Source organism: Hyposmocoma kahamanoa, unplaced genomic scaffold, assembly GCF_003589595.1.
Source record: "Hyposmocoma kahamanoa isolate Upper Pololo Valley unplaced genomic scaffold, ASM358959v1 92, whole genome shotgun sequence".
NCBI classification, from domain to species: domain Eukaryota; kingdom Metazoa; phylum Arthropoda; class Insecta; order Lepidoptera; family Cosmopterigidae; genus Hyposmocoma; species Hyposmocoma kahamanoa.
The window spans coordinates 11,781,355-11,803,572 of NW_020654748.1; the positions used below are offsets into that span (position 1 = coordinate 11,781,355).

The following is a 22,218-nucleotide window of genomic DNA, read 5'->3' on the forward strand; positions in this document are numbered from 1 at the left end:
AGTTTGTTATTTTATATCCGTTTATTAATACCTACCTAAACATAATACGTTAAATTTGATAAAGAAAATAAAAGTAAATATAAAAAAGTTTATTACATACTTATAAGTTTCTATTTGAGTCTTAAATGAGCTGGCAAGGTTCAATTGTGCATCTTACTCGAACTTATACTCAAAGCAATGATAGTCCACTAATTGTCTCGTTCGCACCGTCTCGCCTCGCGTCTGTGAACTGAAAGAACTTAAAAGGCAGGTGAACTATTAAGAGCGTGTACAAGAAACTAATTCCTTTCGGTCAGTGTTAGGAATTCTTCCTAACAATTCCTATTTCATAAACTACTCAAGCCTATCGGCCAAGTTTATGTTCAATAATAAAACACGTCTTGACGATGAGGTAAAAAATCGGCAGCAGTTGTTGATGTTGTGCGCGCTGGCGACATCGGTGGCTCCCGCGGCGGGGTGGATGCAGCGCTCGGGCTGGCTAGGCCAGCTCGTGCAGTACTACAAGAACGAATTCTTCGAAGACCTCGCCAACATTACTCCATCCGTTGACGTCCAAGGTAAGTACGTTCATGATATTCCATCAACCGTGATCATGCTGTAGTGGCATCTTGCTGAGTACCATCCCCTGGATACCAACTACTCTATTGTGCTGACAGCAAAATGCACGCATTTCTAGATCTCATCGTGTCTCTAAAATGTGCTATGTATTCCAATAAAATAACAACATGCCACAACAGGCGTGTCTGCGTCGATTTTTGATATCAGCCAAAGCATTTCCTAATTAAATGCAAGAGATTATTAATGACCATTTGTGCCGTGGGGCGACGGCTTAAGAATACATTGTCGCCTCCCCATACATGCCCGTGGGGGTCGTAAGAGGCGACCGAGGGCGTCACAAGTGTCCATCTGCTTAGCATTGTGGTAGGCTCTGTGCCGACTGGATAGCGACCACAGTACACACGGCGGAAAACCCTCCACAGTGAAACGCTTTTGCGAATCGCGTTCAGGGATCAGTTGGTGTACATCCAGTGCATTTGGCCAGACCGGCAAAATGATAGTGACGGAGTGAAGATATTTGTGTTTTCCATCCGTTACTCTCATCTCTGGACTGTATTCGCACTTTCCATCAGGCGCGGTGCAGTCATTTTGTCGAGTCGCAATAAAAAAAAAAAAAAAAAAAAAAAAACCACTTTACTTTGGAGTTACGTGGTCCACAGCTACAAAACTAGAACATTATAAATATATCATTAAATGGAGTCGTGTTTTTTTGAAACTAATACGTATCTATAGCGAAACTAATGCTCGCGCCTTCGGGCTACAACGACTCGGCTGATTGGGACGTGGACAGCGTGATTCGTCTGCTGTACCTTATGCACCGCAGCCCCTCATCGCAGCCCGCGCTCGCCGCCGTGCGGCGCATGCTCGCCGTGTCGACGCGGCGATTCATTGTCAACCCCGCCTACATCAGCAAAAAGCTAAGCTACAAGCTGTTCCCTAGTCTACCCGAGGTACTTAACAAATTAATTATAAAATAAATCCGACGTAAGCAAGATTTAATGTAGCTGATCAACATAACCCATACTGATCGACATAAAGCAAATAAAGTCATTTCAGTTTTATATTTTCCCCTGCAATGTTCCTAAACTTAACATGATTTGATTTTACAAGGACGTCTACTACGACGGGTCAGCCAGTACGGACGACGACGGCGAACTAGAAGACCCTTGGCGCAGCAACCTGAACATCACCGACGACACCATCATTGTCATTGCGAACCCTGTCGAGGCGCGGATGCCTAGCTCGCGGATTTCCGCAAAGAAACTGCGGTGCGATTTTCGATGTGGTCATTGAATGAATGAATGAATGAATGAATGAATGAATGAAATATTCTTTATTGCACATAAAAATTACAATTAAAATCCAGTACAATAGCTTAAGTATAACAGTAGTGGTAATTCAATGTGCAACAGGCGGCCTTATTGCTATGTAGCAATTTCTTCCAGGCAACCTTAGGATAGACATTTCGGATATGCAAAAGAGGTGCAACCAAAGAATATCATCATAAGTATACTACATAATAAGTAATAATAAAAAAAATATATATATATACATATCCATAGATAGATATACATATACATACAAATAACAATAATATTATTAATACGTACATAACAATAAATACATAATAATATTAAATGCTTATATACTTTTAAAGGAAAAAGAAAAATGAAGTATAAATGCAGGAAATAAATGAAAGGATAGTAGAGTACACACGAAATTTAGGAGTTGAGGAAGTGATCCTTGACACGTAGTTTGAAGGAATCAAGAGAAGTGGATCGTGGATCGCGAATCGATTCAGGGAGAGAATTCCACAATCTGATCGCAGAAATGGTAAAAGAGTTGGAATAAAAGTTAGAGGTATGAGAGGGCAAGTTAAGTAAGAGAGTATCAGAGGAGCGAAGGGAACGACAGAGTGTAGAAGAGTGGAAAGTAAAGCGATCTTTAAGATAAGAAGGCGTAAAGGGATAGAACAGAATTGAATAGAGAAGTGAAAGGATATGAAGATCTCTACGCCGATGGATGGGCAGCCATTTAATTTGTGCGCGAAATTGGGAGACATGGTCAAATTTACGTAGTCCGAAGATGAACCTAACACACATATTTTGGAGCCGTTCCAATTTATTGAGCAGAGTTACTGACAAATCTGGGTAGCAAACATCTGCATAGTCCAGTATCGGGTGGAGAATGCTCTGGGCCAGAGTAATTTTGGTTTTAGTCGGCAAAAAGTTTTTAAGCCTTCTCAGAGAGAAATGCGCACCAAACACCTTCCTGCTAACCTCAGCAACTTGCGGCTTCCAAGTCAGACATTTATCAAAAATTACCCCCAAATTTCTGACTGTATCCAAATAAGGAATACAGACACCATCGAAAACCACAGGGGGTAAGGAGTCTAGATTTAAACGAGAATTGAACCAAGTGCTACCTATAATAATCGATTGTGTTTTGGATGGGTTAACTTTAAGGCCAAAGGACTGACTCCATTGACGAATGGATTCAAGGTCCACATTGGTAGCGTTAATGGCACTTGGTAAGTCTTGAATAGATGACTGGGTGTAAATCTGGAGGTCATCAGCATAAAGATGATAAGAAGAAGTGAGGGATTGTGTGATAGAGTTAATAAACAAAGAAAATAAGAGAGGAGAAAGGACGCCACCCTGCGGGACTCCGGCGGAAATATCGCACCACGTAGAGAAAGAATTCTCATTGCGTACACACTGCCGACGTCCACAGAGGTAGCTTCGAAACCAATCAATAACTGCTGGAGATATGTTAAGAGTACGCAATACCTCCAATAATAGGTCAAAGTCAACACCATTGAAGGCATTACTGAAGTCGAGGAGTGTCAGCACAGTCAATTGTCGATTTTCCATACCCAAACGGATGTCATCAGTGATTTTCGTGAGTAGTCGTACTATGACCAATGCGGAAACCAGACTGGAGAAGATTGAAAAGGTTGTTCCTGTTTACGAAATTAGTCAACTGACAGTGAACAAGCTTTTCTAGGACTTTCGACAGGAAAGGAAGAATTGAAATAGGACGGTAGTCTGAAGGGAAGCTGGGTTTGGTTTTTTTCGGTAGTGGAATGACATAAGCGTCTTTCCAGGCAGAGGGGAAAACACAGGTAGAGACAGATTTATTAAGGATTTTAGTAATGACGGGAGTGAGGAGATCGAGGAGCGGAATGATCATATTACGACTAATGCAATCACTGCCTACAGCATTGGAAGCGATAGCTAAAACGTTTTTCTTAACATCACAGTCAGTAAATTGATTAAGAACAAAAGATGAATAGTCAGGAGTTGGTAATGATAAAAGATATAGCAAAGTGTTGTCTTTGACTGAACAGTCAAAGACTGGCGCAGATGAAAAGTGGTTGTTAAGGTTATCTAGATTCAGGTCTAAGGAAGAATTATTGCTATGAGATTTACCAACTCCAAGCGATTTAAGGAAATTCCAAATTTTAGTGGGGTTACCATTTTCGATGGATGTGTGGATGTGGCGTCGCTGAGCATCCCTAATCAATGTGTTGCAGCGATTTCTGATTCGGTGATATTTTTTGCAATTCGCATCAGATGGTTCAATTTTGTACCTGGTTTTCGCACGATTCTTCTTCTCCATATAACTTCGAAGGTCATTACTCAGCCACGGTGCAGGAAGGTGCCTGATCCGAACGGGTCGAACTGGTGGCGATGTAAATAACTCGACCTGTTCATCCACCGAACCAACACTATCCACTACTGACCAGTCAACTCTACTCGCATCTTCACGCAATCGATCTAAGTCCATGGCTCCAAAATTACGTTGTAGGAGAATTTTAGGCTTAGCCTTGGGCACGCGCACCCTATACGACAGGTACACGAGGTCGTGATAGGAAAAGGCATCGGCCGTGAATTGACCATGCTTGGTGACAAGTTCGGGAGAAGAGACTGCTATGAGGTCCAGAAGAGAGGGAGTACAGTTAGGAAAATGATGCGTAGCGTTCGATGGAAGAATATGTAAGTTACAGGAATTTATAACAGAACGAAGACTGCTCGAACGTGAATCATTTTTAAGAAGGCAAGTATTAAAATCACCCATCAAAATGGTATGATCATATGAAGGAGCAAAGTCTTCAAGGAGCTTTTCAAGAGCGGAAAAGTAGTCAATTCTTAGAGATGGGCAATAGTAAACTCCCAGAAGTAGTTTATGATGAGACAAAGTAACTTCCAGAAACAGATGTTCTGCAGTATCAGGTGGAGGGGGTTGAGGTGAAGTACTGAGGATTGCAAAAGGAATATGGCTACGAAGATAAATGGCTACCCCACCATGTGAAGAACTAGCACGGTCATTGCGAATCAGTTGGAAACCTGGAAGACAGACAGAAGTAGAAGAAAGGCTAGGATTTAAAAATGTCTCCGACACAAGAATAGCGTGGATATTTTTGTTGTCAAACGTAGCTAGCATGTCCGTATAAAATTATTAATGGGTGTATATAGGAAATGAAACTATTTTTCCGGATTTAAATCGCATATATTTGTTTTTTCAAACAAACCGACGTTTCGGGCCCTTTACAGGTCCCATGGTCACGGTTGAGTCAACCGATTTAAATCCGGAAAAATAGTTTCATTTCCTATACTTATAACAATTTAAAATATTTATTTTTGTTTAAATTGCGTTCTAACAATTACAGTACATTACCTATTTGATACCACAAAGGTTAATAATGAATTAAATCCTTTAAAACTTTAGTTTTGCGGTTGCGTGTTAGATTACCTACTACATACTTTGTAGAGCAATATCGTTACGAGTAATTTCCGATGCACATAACGTGGCGTGTTCGAGTATAATGGTGCAATACTACGTAACTGAACTATGAAATGTAGGCAATGGTGTTGTTAGATATTTTCATCACACTTGCTCGTAAGTAATATTATAAATTGCAGCAAAAGTAATCGGTATTTTCAACTTACGGCTTTTTTTATAATATAGACGGGTATGGTTTATTTAATTTCCGCTAAACGCTCTTGGTCTCACGTAATATTAACACGCCGCGACCTTAAAAATATATTATATACATTATCCAATCAGCTTTATTTAATTTACTATTTTTGTAAGATACAGATGTCATACATAATCCGACGCAATCTCATGCAAATATTTTGTATCCCATTAAACTTAATATCGGACACCCTAATATATCGCAAACTAATCAACTTCCTAGAAAGAATTTTAACCAATTATAATGTCATTATGAATTTAGAAGTCGTAATTATCATTGACTATTATCAAGATAATTATTTTGATAAATGTACCTTGATATTTACAAAATTAATTTATGTTGTGCTGAGACGTATTCAAACGTGTCAAATGTCAATCTCAAAAAGAAGTCACAATTCAAATCGTTTGCTCAAAGTTTTACTTCTAAATCTTAATAAACATTTATTGAGTTTTCGCACTTGAAACTATGAATCAGTATGGATAATTGTCGGATAATTTATCAGGAAATTATCGTGATAATTATCAAAGGAAATAAATATCTTGATAAAATAAATATAATATGAATAAACTGTAACATTTAATTTAATTAACATTTTATTTTCCTTTTTTTAACTTTCTTGCAAGCGTAATGAAAATAAGTGAGGCGGCGTTAGGTGATGAATGGGTACTAACTAAAAATTCCTACACATGATTTTCTAAATTAATCGGTTGCCATTGCATTCAACAGCCAAACTCTAACAACTGCACTAATTTGTAATGCGATGGATTCTCAGTATCCTGTACAACCCCGCTCACACCCTGCGTGACAGCGCCGCAAATGTTTACGTAACGAAAAGTTTACGAAACTAATGTTTGCATAACAAGTTTATCCGTTTGCTGTGAATCAATAATAACAGATACGTGGTTACCGTTTACCAGGAAATATGTACCTAACATATGGTGTACCTACTAATTCAACATGCTCGTGCACCTGTTTAACAAATATATCGTTTTGCTTTGACTTTGCACCAAACTAACACGCAAGTTAGATATACAAGTGAACTTAACGTTTATCTAATTTTAACTATTAGGTACATATTTGACAGGTATATTTTTATCGAATCGAAATTTCTTATCACGGCATTCATAACAAACAACTTTTGCTTTACAATTAGGATACCTGGATGACAAAACGTTGTACACGCTTCATACTAAAATTCGTTGCTATTGGCGTTGTGCTGAATTTTTCTTAATAATTATGGAAAGCATTTGGAGACACGGAAACATATACATAATAATATATAAAAAACCGACCGAATTACGTCTGTTTGCTAAGTTTTATTGAAATATCCCCTAGTTCGCCACTATACAAGACTTTACACTGGAGATAATAATAATCGGTTCTCACTACTCAAAGTATATTGAGAGAAAAACGCATCGAATAGGCGCTATTTATAAAAATGAATCTTCATGCGTGAACAGCCACCCTTAAAGGTGGATGATTTTCTTCAAAATGAAATGGGACCACTATGGAAGTACCCCCTATCCAACAAAAAAAGAATCTTGAAAATCGGTTCACAAATAAAAAAAGAAATAAAAGAACACACTCGAATTGAGAATCTCCTCCTTTTTTGAAGTCGGTTAAAAACAGTAGGCAGCTGTGACCATGGGACCTGTAAACAATTCGAAACCACGTATAAAAATACAAGTAGTGCAATAAACACCGAGTAAACGCCTCCATTCTATATTGAACGGTGCATGCGATGACTCGCGCTGAGTGCTGGTGAAATGACAGGCACATGGGACTCGTCAACTTATGTCTCAGGGTGACGGGCGCAGTGGCAGTGCCCCTAAGATCTTTGTGATTTAAAGCTGTACGGAGTTACCTACTTGTGTTGAGCCGTACAATTTAAAAGTTAAAAAATGCAACAATAGAAATTCAATGTTTCGATTCTAAAAATTTACATCCTTCCAGGAGTTCCCTCCGCCTTCTGGGCGCTTTCGTCTCCTGGCATTAATAAACGACCAGAAAGATACATTAATTTAAATATCCCACCGTGTTTCCCAGTTAATCAAGTCTCACATGGTCGCGAATCTGTACCCTTTTGAAACATCCGTTATACGTTCTTTTAAAACCGCCTAATCAAAAATAATAATTTCTGCAGCGACTACTTGAGTGCGAAATCAATTTAAGGACTTCCACACGGACCACCGCAGATCGCAACCTGGTGGTAGTTGCTCTTGGTGGTAGTTGGTAGTTGATGATGAAACCAGGTGGTAGGGAATTTTTCTGTTTCCACTATGCATACTTCGTGACAGCCGGATGGTCACTCGTAGCCTTTGTAGTGAGCAGGAAACTGTTACGGCTTCTGAGGCAAGCTCGGGGAATTTAGTGGCCATATAAAGGGTGTCGATAAGCGTGGGCGACAGGCTAATTTCAAATTCCTATTCATTACTTTTTCTAACATTGAATAAAACCAACAGGCTCTCCATTCCAACTGCCTCACTCTTCCCGATGGATCAATTATCAACCAGTCAGTGCCTGTGGTGTTACCTGTGCATACTGAGGTTAAAGAACGCGTCGCCGGAGCATCTGCATTGGCACTCGTGTATAATGGACGCCCAGTCGCTGTATTACGATCGCCTGAGTTCTATCCGCATAGGAAGGAGGAGCGTTGTTGCCGACAATTCGGTATATACAATACCGACCATCCCTATATCAAGGTAAGTAGTAGGCTAACCAGCTATGTTTGAAACTTAGAATGGGGTGCTAGTTGTTCACACATACATAACATAAAAGTTTAGTTTAATTTTAGTTTATTAATATAACAATATTAATTTGAATAAAATAGTAAATATTTTTAGTCTCATTATAGCAACACCGTTAATTTTGAATTAATATCAATGTCTAGTTGTTAGTAGAAGAGATAATTCAGACTAATGATTTCGTTTATTCCTAGTTGTCACCACTGGCTTTGTTACCAGGTGGTGACAAACGGGATAAAAAAGTCTCAGTTGTTACTAGTAGTAATTTCCAGTGGCGACAAATGGGAAAAAAATCCCATATGTTACCAGGTGGTAACAAACGGGATAAAAAAGTCTCAGTTGTTACCAGTGGTGATTTCTAGTGGAGACAAATGAAAAAAATTCCAGGTGGTGACAAACAAGAAAAAAAATCTCAATTGTTGCCAGTGGTGATTTCCACTGGTGACAAGTGGAAAAAAAATCATATGTAACCAGGTGGTGACAAATGGGATAAAAAGTCCTGTTGTTACAACTGGCGACAAATGAATTTAAAATATCCCAGTAGTTCCCAGTGATAAAAAAAACAATTGTTATTGTTTGTTACAACAACTGAGACTTTATCACGTACCACCTGGTAACATATGGGATTTTTTCCCAACTTGTCGCCAGTGGGAACAAAGCCAGTGGTGACAACTGGGAGTAAGCGAATAATTTGATAGATAAATTTATTTTCTTATAACTTAATCTAAATACTAAGTAGAACAAAAGAATAGAAATTTAATAATATTAAAACAAACAATAAATAAGAAAGGTAATTATAATATAAGCATTATTTTGGACGACCTAGCGTAACGTTTACACGGTTCGATTCCCGGTAGGACCAATCAATTCGACAGAATCTTACGATAACTCAATTATCGACCGATTTCTTTTCCTTTTTATTCACAACACACGAATCAAACGTCAAACTGTCGTATTCGTAACCGAACCGCAATGACGTCACACCCGTACGATTACTCTAACTTCTCGCCTTGAAAATTTTAAAAATGTATATAAAAGGATTTTCATTTTTCTTATTAATTTATTTTCTTTTATTCTTATAATCTATTTCACCGACTAACTCCGTAAACACTGTTGGATAACGACATCGCATCCGAACTCGAATCGAACGTTTAAAGGACTATCCACACACATCAGGGCCGTGCTCGGGACGTGTCTGGGGCGGGCTAGTTTGTATGAACTGCGGGCCCGTCCCGGCCCCTACCCGGACACGGACATGTGTGAACGAGTTCATATAAAATATACGCAACGATATTTTTTTGAGCTCCTGACGGAGCACGGCCCGTCCACGTCTCGGGCACGGCCCGGACATGTGTGGATAGACCATTATTCGGAATGTTCTGAATACCTCGGAAAGCGTCCTTCGATTCGAGAACCGAACGATTCGGTTAAAATATCGAAGAGTTCTTAATCGGGGTCCTGGGAAATGAACTTTCTAAATGGGTGTTCTGGTAAGTGCCTCAGTGAATTCCGCTGGTTGCTCTAGTAGCTCTAGTAGAGCATGGCACATTATACAACCGTTATAAAGCTATAAAATTAAATATTAACCCTAATAGTGTAAATGCGATGCCTAAACTATGTAAATGAGTACCTCTATTTTAGATATCTTGTATCGCAACAGTACATGGCATTAGAGGAAGAGTCCTGGATTGGGTTTCTTCAATAGTTTATCAAATGAATTTAAATTACTACACGAACCTACGTTTAAATCACAATTTACAAAATGGCTTCTGACACATTGCTTCTATAGTAATAAAGAATATTTAGAATTACATTACTATTATATAATTACTAATTTACATTAATTTGAAATGTAATTCATTTTGGAGGCTAAAATATTTAATTCAATTAATATTTACACACCTGCTTGCAGGTTGACTACACGTACGTTTGTTTATTTTACATCTGATTAATTCAAAGTCAAGTCAAGGTGAGACTCTGACTTTATTTATTTTGACTTAGTCAAAATAGTAATTGCTTTCATGTTTTTAAGATTAAAATAGTATCAACATGACCCTATTAGGGCGCCGCAATTGAAAAATATACATTAATTAAAATTACAAAAATAAAAGCACATTATAAAGCAATCACATCATTATAAAGCAATTTTAAACAAAAGCTAATAAATTAAACAATAATTATCAATAACATAACATGATTCTTTTGATGCAGAATAGTACAAAAAGAAGTAGGTAGTCACTCTTCAAAAAACTGCTTCAGGCTGTAGTAACGTTTTCCTATTAAGAGTGCCTTTAGTTTTTTGATGAATAAATAATATGGGGTCTGGGATGATATATTCTTAGGAATTCTGTTGTAAATTTTAACAGCCATTACATAAGGTCCCTGATGGTACAATTGTAATTTCGACCTAGGTAGTGCTAATCTATTTTTATGTCTGAGGTTCACTGGGCGGGTATAGGTGTCCTTTAATTGAGTGAAATATTAGGTATTGATATTTTTTGACAAAATTTACGTTTCTAAAATGTATAAGGTTGGTAAAGTAAGAATTTTTAATTTTATGAAGTGCGGTTTACAACTTTCTATTAGGTCGATATTTCTACTACTTTCTAATACATTTCTGTTGCAAAGTGAATAACTTCAAGGCATCAGTGCTATTCCCTCACAAGGTGATACCATAACTCAACCAAGCATGAGTATAAGCATAGTAGGCTGTTGTTGCTGCTGCGTTTGTGTCAGTGGTTTTCTTTAATTAACTTAGTAAAATACTAAGTTCATTAAAGAAATTGAACTGCCTCTGTGGCCGAAAACTTACCATGCCGGACTGCCACGAAGAGGTCCCAGGTTCGATTCCCGGGCCGGGAAAAAATATTTGTATGGCCTACATTTATTTCTCTTGTGAGTTTGGGTGTAATTTGTGGTTATCTATGTGTGTTCATGGCACCCGCGACACAGGGTTTCCCTAGTGCAGTGTAGTATTATTTTCGTTTTTGTGTAATTTATAGCCAGATTGTGATCCCTAAGTCAGCTATTTACATCATTAAATTTGTCAATAATACTTTCTTTCAAATCTGATTCCATTGTACATGGAAAATCCACCGACAAGTCATCTGCAAATAAAATGCTGGTAACGTTCAAGGCCTTGGGTAAATCGTTAATATATATCAGGAATAATATACACCCGATCACACTCCCTTGTGGTATAGACTGGGTCACGTCTACCTTACGCGACCGTACGTTAGATATGACACCAGAGCTGGAGTCGTGGTGTTCTACCTCCACGTACTGAAAACGATTTGTAAGGATTTGAACCGCTCACATGTCGTCCTTCTTACATCTACATATGCCACATAGATTTTGTAACAATATTTTATATGATACCCTGTCATAAGCCTTACTCATGTCCAGGAGAACACCCACTGCGTATTGTTTACCATTAAGGAAATCTAGTATTTTTTAAATATATTTATAAACAGCTAATGCCGTTGATCTATTTCGTCTAAATCCATGTTGGCTCTCATCTAATATATTATTTTTCACAGAAGGAATAAAGTCTGTGAAATTGCTAGTTCAAATATTTTTGCAAAGGTTGGTAGAAGTGCTATAGGTCGATAATTATTTAAATCCGTGCGATCGCCATGTTTACATATAGGCTTGACAATAGATATTTTTAGTAAGTCGGGGACAGTGCCCTCGGAAAAGGATTGATTAATTAAAAATATTTTTATTACTTTTGCTGGCAATTCATCCAAACCAAAGCTTTTTTTGTTTTTAAGACTGCTCTGTATAATTAATTATGGATGTGTATGATTCAGTAATTATACAGATGTAAAATAAATGAATACATACAGTTATTTTGGCAAATAAACGTTTTCTATTCGATTTTCTACAATCGTTGATATTTGTTAAAAATATACTTTATTCCGATTTCTGGTAATTAAGATATATACTTCATACCCATCCAAACTTTTGCATTTGAATTGCGTATAATTTCCCAAGACTTAGCAATCTGCAATGGGAAAAGCGCTAAACGCCCAATGTACATTAAAACGTGCTAAACATGCTTCAGGCTCATTCAAGTAAACCTTCAGTTTTGTGTGAAACGCTCAACCGGGATTTTTCAAAGTATTTTACTAAATACCCTATTGTCCCATATAATAATATGTAGCGCTGATTTAAATGCGATATTTTAATAGTCATAGCGACACAGGCGCATCAAAGGGAGCGACTGACTAAATAGGTCAAGGGAACCCTCCCCTCACCCCGCTGCTTCCTTGCGCTATCGCTAGTGCTTACTTCGACCTACAAGGTCCAATAGTTAACGCAGAGTTATAATTGTTAGAGCTATAATAGATTTAAATATTTTCATTTTTGTATAAAAGTAAAATCCGATGAATTATCAAGTCATGGAACAAAAGATGTTGTTTATAATGTCAGTAATATAATCCTGCTAGTTTGTTAGTATTTTACAAATAACCCTGTATATCAATGTAAACGACATTTTCGCGATCATAAGTATAACGTATGGGTGTGAATCACTTCACAAATTAGTACATTTTGGTGAACACGGTCCCTCAGGAGGACAAGCATAATATTGCCTAGGAATAAGAATACATTAATTGCATAACTATAGGTCATTACATAAGGTCTTAATTGGTTTGTACTCTATAGTGCACCAGTAAAGGTGTATTATACATATTATTAAATGTCATATTAAAATTAAAATTAAATTGCATTACAATATGAAGGAAAAAAAAAAATTATTATTACTAAACATGTCACATCGCTAGTCCCCAAATTTGTCGTTGTCGTCAAAAAATTCTTGTACACTATAATAAAGTTTGGTACTCAACCATTTACTAAGAGCGTTTTTAAATTTAACTTACTCGATTCTTTTTTTAATTCATTCGGAATGTTGTGATTATCTTGTAACTTATTGATTTCAGATGATATCAGAGTCTGGCGACTGGCTGGTGGGCGGGAAATTGGAAGTTTTCGAGCGCATTCGCTGGAATGACAGTCTTGACTCGTACAGAATGACTCCAAACGAGCTGCGACAGAAGTTCAAGGAGTTAAACGCTGACGCCGTTTTTGCTTTCCAGGTAGGTACAATCGACCACATTGATAAGATTAAATGTGGCTCGGTAAAGTGCGATTGAAAAAACACCGTGTAAAACACAGAATTAATCAATATGAAATACAGAAATCTCGAATAGCGCAACGCGTCTAACATCTGCTATACAGAGTGTTTTTTTAAATGGTAGTATAGTTAAAAGGTAGTATAGGGATGTCCGAAACCATAGAAGATACAAGGAAACTGTCTTAGGAATCATTAATTTTTTTTTTTTGAGAAAACAATTTTGGCATAGTCATTTTTTGGTGAAGCATGGTCTATAAAAATGAATAAAATTGATCACACTACTTTTTAGCACTGATCGAATCAATTTCATGTAAGGAAAAAATAGTCATTTTTATTCATTTTGTACGAAAAATAATTTTATTAAATTTGACCATCTTCTTCTGTCCCAATTTTTTCGTCCCATACAATGAAATGATCCTTAAATGAAATTATTTTATTAATTTTTATGGACAACTCACGCTAGTCCAAAAAATTGACTATGCCAAAAATTGTTTTCACAAGAAAAGACCTAATGGTTCCTAAGACAATTTCCTTGTATCTTCTAGTTTGGGATTTCCCCATACTGGTCCATTTAAAAGAAACACTGTGTATTTTTTGGTGGGTGTCAATTTAAAAAATGACAACCTTGTATTGGCGAACACTCTTATCGAAGGGACGTATAAAACTTTTTAATATTATACCTTACGAACACATATTTGTAACACATCCAGCTCCGTAACCCGATACACAACGGGCACGCTCTGCTAATGCAAGACACGCACCGACAGCTGGTTGAGAGGGGATTCAAGAAACCCGTGCTGCTTTTACATCCGCTTGGTAAGTCAATAGTACGGAAAGAGACTTTAAAGGTCTATCCACACATATCCGGGACGTGCCCGAGCCGTGCTCCGTCAGGGGCTTAAAAAAATATCGTTGCGTATATTTTATATAAACTAAGACGCCCCGTGCACGTCCCGGGCACGGCCCTGATGTGTGTATCCACACACATTCTTTACAGACAAGCTTATAATTTTGACCTATGAATGGTGCATAAAATAATCGTTTTCTAATTGTCATAGTTCTCGCCGTTCTGTTTCGATCTATATATTATTACTTTTTTAAATAATAATATTTATTTATTTCTCTCTATTAGGTATGTCTGTATGTATATGATACAATGTATGTATTAACACAAATAAATAAACTATTTTAACTCTGTTATTATTGTTAGGAGGTAACATAATTATTAATTATTCTTTTATTTTGAACTTATTTGTTGTGAGAGAAATAAATAAAGATTATTTATATTTTAAACAAGTCAAAAAGTTCACTATGTACGTTCTTCTTTTGAAAAGCAGCGATATCTCTCACTCTAGTTTCGTCCTTGTTCATGCATTGTATTTGTGGTCGCGTAACGTGATACAGGATTATCACTCTTACACACTAACAACCAGTAGGTGGTTCATCTTCATCTAAAATGTACATTTGCAGGTGTTTTTTGTCACTAACCTTTTTCGTGGTTAAAATATAATTTAGTACAATAATATTATTTTATACCGTTGAAATTATATACTGCTGGTATTTTTGTATCAAAAACCATTAATTTACTCTAGAATTTTAATAAATTATAATTAACAATTTTACTTTCTATGAAATTTTAAACGTCACATCCCTCGGGTGTCAAACTAAACGGATCATTACAGCCGCCGGTTTAGAGAAATTTATGAAGTTGATATATTAGGACTGTAATATTAATATAGTTATTAGAATTTCAATAAATAATTACATTTTAAAACAATAATGTTTAAAAAAATCATTTTAAATTACTGTAAGTCTTTTTCTCCATTTCGTAACATTTTGCTTCGTTACGGGCGTTACAGATTCATTAAAAACAAATAATAATCAATTTTAATGTAGGCATAATTGTTCTATCAACGAATGTATCATAGACATATGCCTATTTTAAAACGTCATCTGTGATTTTGATCGCACCTAAATTTCAGGTACATTTAATTTTCGGTTTAGTCACGAAATTTCAGTAATTACGGTAAGAAACCTATCAAATTATTTAAATATTTCTTTGTTTTTATAAAGTACAGGTAAAATTACGTAGTAAAGCTTCATTTGATCACATTTGCGAGCGTTTATTCAAAGAGCTAAGTTATATTTTCTTGGTTTTTTATTGTCGGTTTAGTAACGTTTCGTTACGCAACGATACGGAAAAGGCTGTGATCATATTGAGTTCTTTCTAACCATACAAAATTATGTACTTATTTGTTAGTGTTCAAATGCTATGTAATCCACGACTTCCGTAGTCGAGTGTCTTGCACGTCGGTTTTTATGGTTTCCCATGTCTGAGCCGATCGTATCCGGGTACGATCCCCGGCCGAGTTAATGCAGAAAAAACTAACTTTTCTATATTGTCTCGGGATTGGGTGTTTATCGTACTGTCGTTGTTTTCGATTCACATAACACAAATGCTTAAAAGTTACTTACTTTGGAAGCAGACGAAAGAAAGACCAAGAGATACAAAGACAGAAATGGAGGTACGAAATAAGAAGTGAAAATAATGTAAGCCTAAAAGAGATAATAAATTTAAATGGAAATCCTGCATATATGCAACTAGTGCTGGAAAACAAAAAGCTAAAAAAAATGTATTTTGACATAAACGAACGAAGGCGGAGACAACAAAATTATCGGCTGAAAATAAAAACCTTGACAACAATTCTATTATGCCCAGAAAAAAAATTAAATTATTTTAAATCAGCTTATATTGCGAATAAAGACTCACAAAATATTATTATTTGTTTTTATGTCTTACATTATGTGGACTTATACTATCAATGATTATTTCCTCGCTACATCGTCGTGGAGTGAAAGGGAAAGAATATAATCGGTCATTTTTTATTAAGTTAGTTTAATTCCTCAACTGTGCCCAAGCCCTTATGTTCCATTTCGTTATTTTCGTTACTTTCCGTTTCGTTTCTGTTTAGTTACAAGTACAATTTAAATGAATATGACCCAGGTGTAGTTTGTATGTACACACGCCCGCAACATCAAGCTACACATTGGCGTGTTGTTTCGTTGCAATGGAGGCGATTTTCGAACAAAAATGTGTAGTCTGATGTGCCGTTGTCCGTACATCGGCTTCAACACGGACTTGTAAAAATGTCACAGTTATGTTAACTAATAGTCAAAAGTGATATTTGCTTACTTCAGACTGAGTTACAATTTTTTCACGTAATTCGTAGTAAATCTAACAATTTATAATTTTTATTTTAAGATTGTGGATAAAAATATTTCTATGGTATGTTTTAAAAAAGGTGGCTGGACAAAGGACGACGATGTCCCTCTGGATGTGAGGATGAACCAACACAAGGCAGTACTAAACGAGGGGGTCCTCGACCCGAACGCTACTATCCTCGCTATATTCCCCTCACCCATGATGTACGCTGGACCAACCGAAGTACGTATTATGCCTCTATTTACTTGTTTATTTTAGTAATGACAACAATTGCTTATTATTGATAGGGTACATTTAAAACGCTTAGAAGAAATCTCATCAAGTTATTCTCAAATTACGCAATCGTATCCTTGGTATAATAAATTCACTTGTGTTCCTACGTCAAAATTGTTTTATCACGTGAAAGTCATAAAAATAATGCGAACTATAATAATAAAACAAATTACGTGAAAATTTATAAAGGACTAACCACACACATCAGGTCCGGGCCCGTGACGTGAACGCGTTCTCCGTCAAAAAAATACTGCTGCGTATATTTTGTATGAACTCGTTCACACGGGCACGGCCCTGATGTGTGTGGATAGTACTTTACTCTTCAATTTAAGCATAGAAGAGTTATCGACTAAATTCGTTCTTAGAATCTTTACACCTCTCTCCTAAAAAGTTGTGATTTTGCAGGCATAGTATTATTACGTCAACAGTGCAGAATACAGTGAGATGTGCACACACTGATACACTATAGCGTACACTACATAATAAATAAAATAATGTTACATTTTTATCAACTAGGTAATAGGGTACTGTTCTCTACATTTACAGTACTATTTTCTAATTTCAGCGTCATTTAAGCTGTACAAAACAGTCGTATATAATTATTATTATTAAGATTTTCTTTTATTCCATGTATATCACTTTATATCTAAAGCAATATGGTACTTTATTATACAGAATGTAACGTTTCATGTCTTTAACGGAGTGTTGCTTTAAATAATGACTATACCTTTCTATTGCATCATGTACAAGTAGATATTGTCATGTAATAAGTTTTCAAGAAAAAAAATTCTCAATTTAAATAAAGAAAAACGGAAATTAAACAATTTTTGGACGAAAACTGGTGTACTTATAGTTGTTTTTTGAAACATCTACAAGGGCTTTCTTACGAACGCATTTAGCGTTAACATCATGCTAATTGTACAGCGTATTATAGATTTGCCCAAACGCGGCGTTAGCGTTGTATGAAACCTTTTGGCCGATCCATATAATTAACATAACGTCGACTACATTTGTAAATCTCGTAACCTCGGCATATAGGCACAAAATCATAATTATACTAGAAATAATTATATGACAATCTACGATAGGGCCTACAAATTATATTTGAAGCTTTAATTGCCCGATATTGCGTTTGAATAGTAAAAAAAGGATTTCCTTCAAAAACGGAGTTAAGAGGTTTTCAAATTTAGACGACGATAAGCAATTTGAAGCTAACGGCTCTAACGAGTTACTTTTGTAATGTAAAATAGCTCTAGTGTTAAAACGGCGAAGATCCAAAATTTAAGTTCCACTCTTGTTGATCTATGCAGGTGCAATGGCACGCGAAGTGCCGTATGAGCGCGGGGGCGAACCACTATATTGTGGGCCGCGACCCCGCTGGTCTGCCGCACCCTGCTGGCGATGGCGACCTCTACGACCCGCGCCACGGCGCTATAGTACTCAAGATGGCCCCCGGACTCAATGAACTCGAGGTCAGTATTTATACTATGACATCACGTGACGTCATTAAGCCTTACTTATTTTGTCCTATCATAGTCAGAAAAGCAAAGGTTTCAGTCTTCAGATCAAATCATTTACAAAAAGTGACCTACTCGGCTAAACAAAGGAACAAGAATTACAGTTTGTCAATTCGCGTCCATTATTTCGTCAGTCTTACACAGCAAGTCGGCGTCAAAAATTATAATAATTTATCATCAGCGACTCATATGGGGTAGGGAACGTACCACAACGTACAATAAGACAAGTAGTGCAACTCCCGCCTGTTCAGCGCTTCAATGTTTGTCTCATTATTATTTTAGTAGAACAATGGAAGTGCTTACCTCGATTACTATCAAAACCACTGTTGCCAAAACTCACACAATTAGTTTCTAATTAAAGTTTTCTTTCGTTTTTTGTAAGAAAAACTTTATTATAATAAACAGAAAATTAAAAATTTGTTAAGATTAAATAAGACTTAACGATGGTATGAAACACCAACATGGATATTACAAAAACGATTATCGTAAAGCTCCTTGTGAAAGAGTTCGTCCAGGCAAGTACTGTCACCTTACCCATTTCTGCCGCCAAGCACGAATGTAAGCATTACTGCGCTCCAATTATGAAGGATAAGGGTGCTGATGAAATTACAGGCACATGGGACTTGTCAACTAATGTCTCAGGGTGACGGGCGCAGTGGCAGTGCCTCTCAGATCTTTGTGATTTAACGCACTGAGTGGTACTGCAACTGTTATAGACAGGAATGTCCCCACCAGGTGGACGACTTGTACGTCCCGTCACGTCGTATCATAAAAAAAATATTATAACTTTTGCACTCTAAAGTAGCAAAATACTAGTAGTCGTAGACTAGGTAGATAGGGTCGGAAATAAAGATTTATTATTATTATTAAAATAAGGCATTTTTCTACGAGGTTTTGCACGAGATAATTGAGACGATGATAAAGTACAAACCGAAAATGGCGGACTGAGCTCAAGTATGTGGTACTCCGCATACTGTTGGCGCAGATGTCACGCGCGCTAAACACTTCCACTGTATTTATTGTTCAGCAATTTTAGTTGTACCTACAGGTTGTAAATATAATTTGATAAAATTAAGGTGTTCTCACAGCGTTCTCGTGTTATATACAAATATTTTTTATTAATTGTAAACTTTACACGTTGATAAGTTTACACCCAAAAGGATTGGTGTGTCTATTATGATTATTAAATAGAAATGAAATGCTGAACAGTTCTGAATTTGAGGCACTCTTGTTCAAACAACCATGAACGCAACAAAAAACAGTCTACTATTTGATGTAATTTTTGAAAGACCGAGCGAACATTTCTATTCACGAATGAATGGCTGACGCTGTTCAACGCGAGTGCAAGGCGAGATTGTGGGAATGTGTGTCTACGTTTGTATTGGAGTTACACTTGCCTTTTTATACTATGGTTTAGGCCATATTTCGCCTCGCTCATCTGGGTACTTGTCAAAAATTATGGAAACCTCTGTTGTGATCCTGGTTCTATCACAATGTTCTCGTTTACTAAAACAGTAAGTCATATTTTAGCTAAACAACACAGCATTCGAAAAGACAATCAGAAAGAAATAAAAAGTCTGATGAATAATTGGACTAAGGACCAGGACACACTTATCGAACAGCAGTAGAGCTCGTTGTAAAAGAGTTCGTCCAGGGAACTACTGCCACCTCACCTATTTTCTGCTGCCAAGTAGTAATGTTAGCATTACTGCGTTCTGGTTTGGAAGGGTAAGGGTGCTGGTGAAATTACAGGCACATAGGACTTGTCAACTTATGTCTCAGGGTTACGGGCGCAGTGGCAGTGCTCCTCAGATCTTTGCGATTTAAAACTCTCAGTGGCACTGCAACTGTTATGGACAGGCGTGTAGCTAACGATCAGGCGCACGACTTGTTCGTCCCGTGACTTACTACATATACTATTAAAAAAAAATAAAAAACTAGAACAAAGAAACGACCACATATAGAATGATGATTACATTTATTATTAGAAGTTGACATAGAATGCGTATAGATATATATAATTATCTAATGTACTTAATAATACTGTCTTTGGTAATTGTCTTACGTCTAAGCAACATTTATTTTAAATATAGTAATTAATAATAAAATGAACACATACACTGAGTCGACTATATTTCAGAACTAATTAATATACTTTGTCTCTTTAAAAAAAAAGAGAGTGAATAGAAAACCCGATACGTTAAGACCGTTTAGATGCAAAAGGTCTATGAGCATTTTATTTGGATTGGCGATAATCATACAAGCCGAAATTCAACTACGGAATTTCTGTGTTTCCAATTACTTCTAATCAGAGATCACTATACTATCATAGAGATCATTGGACAAAATACTTTTCTCTGATTGAAAAACTTGGCAGGTGATGATATTACACACTAAAGTTAATCTAAATTAACTGAAATGGCTTCGAATTGTTCAACAATTTTATGAGACGGATGGCGAAGGTTCGTTCTGAAATAAACTAATTTTTGTGTCGGTGTCAACTAACATATCGATATATTGTATAACACGAGTAACATGTTCACTAATAAATAAACAATATATTTTAAAGAAGTAAGGATAAGTGCCAAACATCTTTACAATTTAATGCCCTGTGATTGTTCGGTTTCATTTTCCTACAGTGTACATAACGCAAATGAAGTTCAAGCTCTGATCATAATAAAAAGACTACGAAGTACAACTGGGTATACTCTGCTTCATTCTACAGGTTTAGATAGAGCGTCCGCAATATTCTTCGATCATGTCAAGAAAAAATACAATATGGTGTGCGTTTGCTCTTATGCACCGATTTGAGATGACAACGTGTATTAATTTACTCAGATCAAACATAATTGAGCGTCCGTAAATTCAGCCGCGTTTTTTCCACTTGATTTGCCCCTAGCCTTATACAATACAAATTAATACTTTATAAATGTTATACTTATTTTCTAGATAATTCCATTCCGGGTTGCCGCTTACGATACATCGGTGGGCAAGATGGCGTTCTTCGATCCGACGCGCAAAGAAGATTTTGACTTTATTTCCGGCACTAGGATGAGAGGTATAAGACTGAAAATAAATAATTTACATAAATTCAAATGAAAATTTTAAGAGCTTGAGAACTGTGAATGGATGGGCTAACCTTGGGAATTATTTGAACACAACGGAAACCGAATTAGATACATGAAATACAGTAAAAATATATAGGGCGTATTTTTGTGTCTTTATAATATTAATTGTAATGTCGGCAAGTTAACAAAAAGTAATTATATATATGATATATATGATATATATATATATATATATCATATATATATATACATACATATATACAGGATTATTAGTAAAATACTAACAACCTTGCAGGATTGTACTACTAACATCTTAAACAAAAACGTCTGTTCTAGGAATTTTAAATAATTCATCAGATTTAAAAATATTTAAATAATTCATGAGATTTAAAAATATTTAAATAGATTGCTCTATATGGTGTTATAACTCTGTGCGGTAACAAACGAAAGCGCTAGCGTAAATACCAGTCCGATACGAAACGCAGCAGCGGAGGTGGGCATCGTCGGGAGGAGACCGTTACACGTTTGAACTTTGTACTACCATTTACAGACGTAAAAAGTGTTAGATAGGTAGTTTTAGTTGAAAACTTAAAAGTATATTTGTTTTGTAAAAAGTCATAGAACAAAAGTTGTTTATGATGGCGAGGTTGTTAGTATTTAACAAATAACTCTGTGTACAACAAATAACGTTACTGTAAATGTTATTTTTCGTCAACA

General features: G+C 36.4%; 2 protein-coding genes across 3 annotated transcripts in view; both read left to right on the forward strand.

Annotated features, from left to right (window-relative positions):
• Window positions 1-22,218, forward strand: part of LOC113236408 (bifunctional 3'-phosphoadenosine 5'-phosphosulfate synthase) — an 86,368-nt gene that overhangs the window by 62,840 nt on the left and 1,310 nt on the right. For both annotated transcript variants that reach the window (XM_026472446.1, XM_026472445.1), the window contains exons 8-13: window positions 8,002-8,241; window positions 13,227-13,382; window positions 14,131-14,236; window positions 16,723-16,865; window positions 18,227-18,388; window positions 21,383-21,491. In XM_026472446.1, the coding sequence (XP_026328231.1) occupies window positions 8,002-8,241; window positions 13,227-13,382; window positions 14,131-14,236; window positions 16,723-16,865; window positions 18,227-18,388; window positions 21,383-21,491 (916 nt within the window). The remainder of the gene's footprint in view (window positions 1-8,001; window positions 8,242-13,226; window positions 13,383-14,130; window positions 14,237-16,722; window positions 16,866-18,226; window positions 18,389-21,382; window positions 21,492-22,218) is intronic.
• LOC113236409 lies at window positions 413-1,865 on the forward strand. The gene is made up of 3 exons (XM_026472447.1): window positions 413-557; window positions 1,291-1,508; window positions 1,669-1,865. Exons 1-3 carry the CDS (start codon window positions 416-418, stop codon window positions 1,849-1,851), a joined length of 543 nt encoding a protein of 180 aa, XP_026328232.1. The 5' UTR covers window positions 413-415; the 3' UTR covers window positions 1,852-1,865.

Coding starts and splice junctions, on each gene's coding strand:
- LOC113236409 (XM_026472447.1), top strand. CDS start 416: ATGTTGTGCGCGCTGGCGACATCGGTGGCTCCCGCGGCGGGGTGGATG. Junction 558..1,290: donor TCCATCCGTTGACGTCCAAG/GTAAGTACGTTC, acceptor ACGTATCTATAG/CGAAACTAATGCTCGCGCCT. Junction 1,509..1,668: donor TGTTCCCTAGTCTACCCGAG/GTACTTAACAAA, acceptor TGATTTTACAAG/GACGTCTACTACGACGGGTC.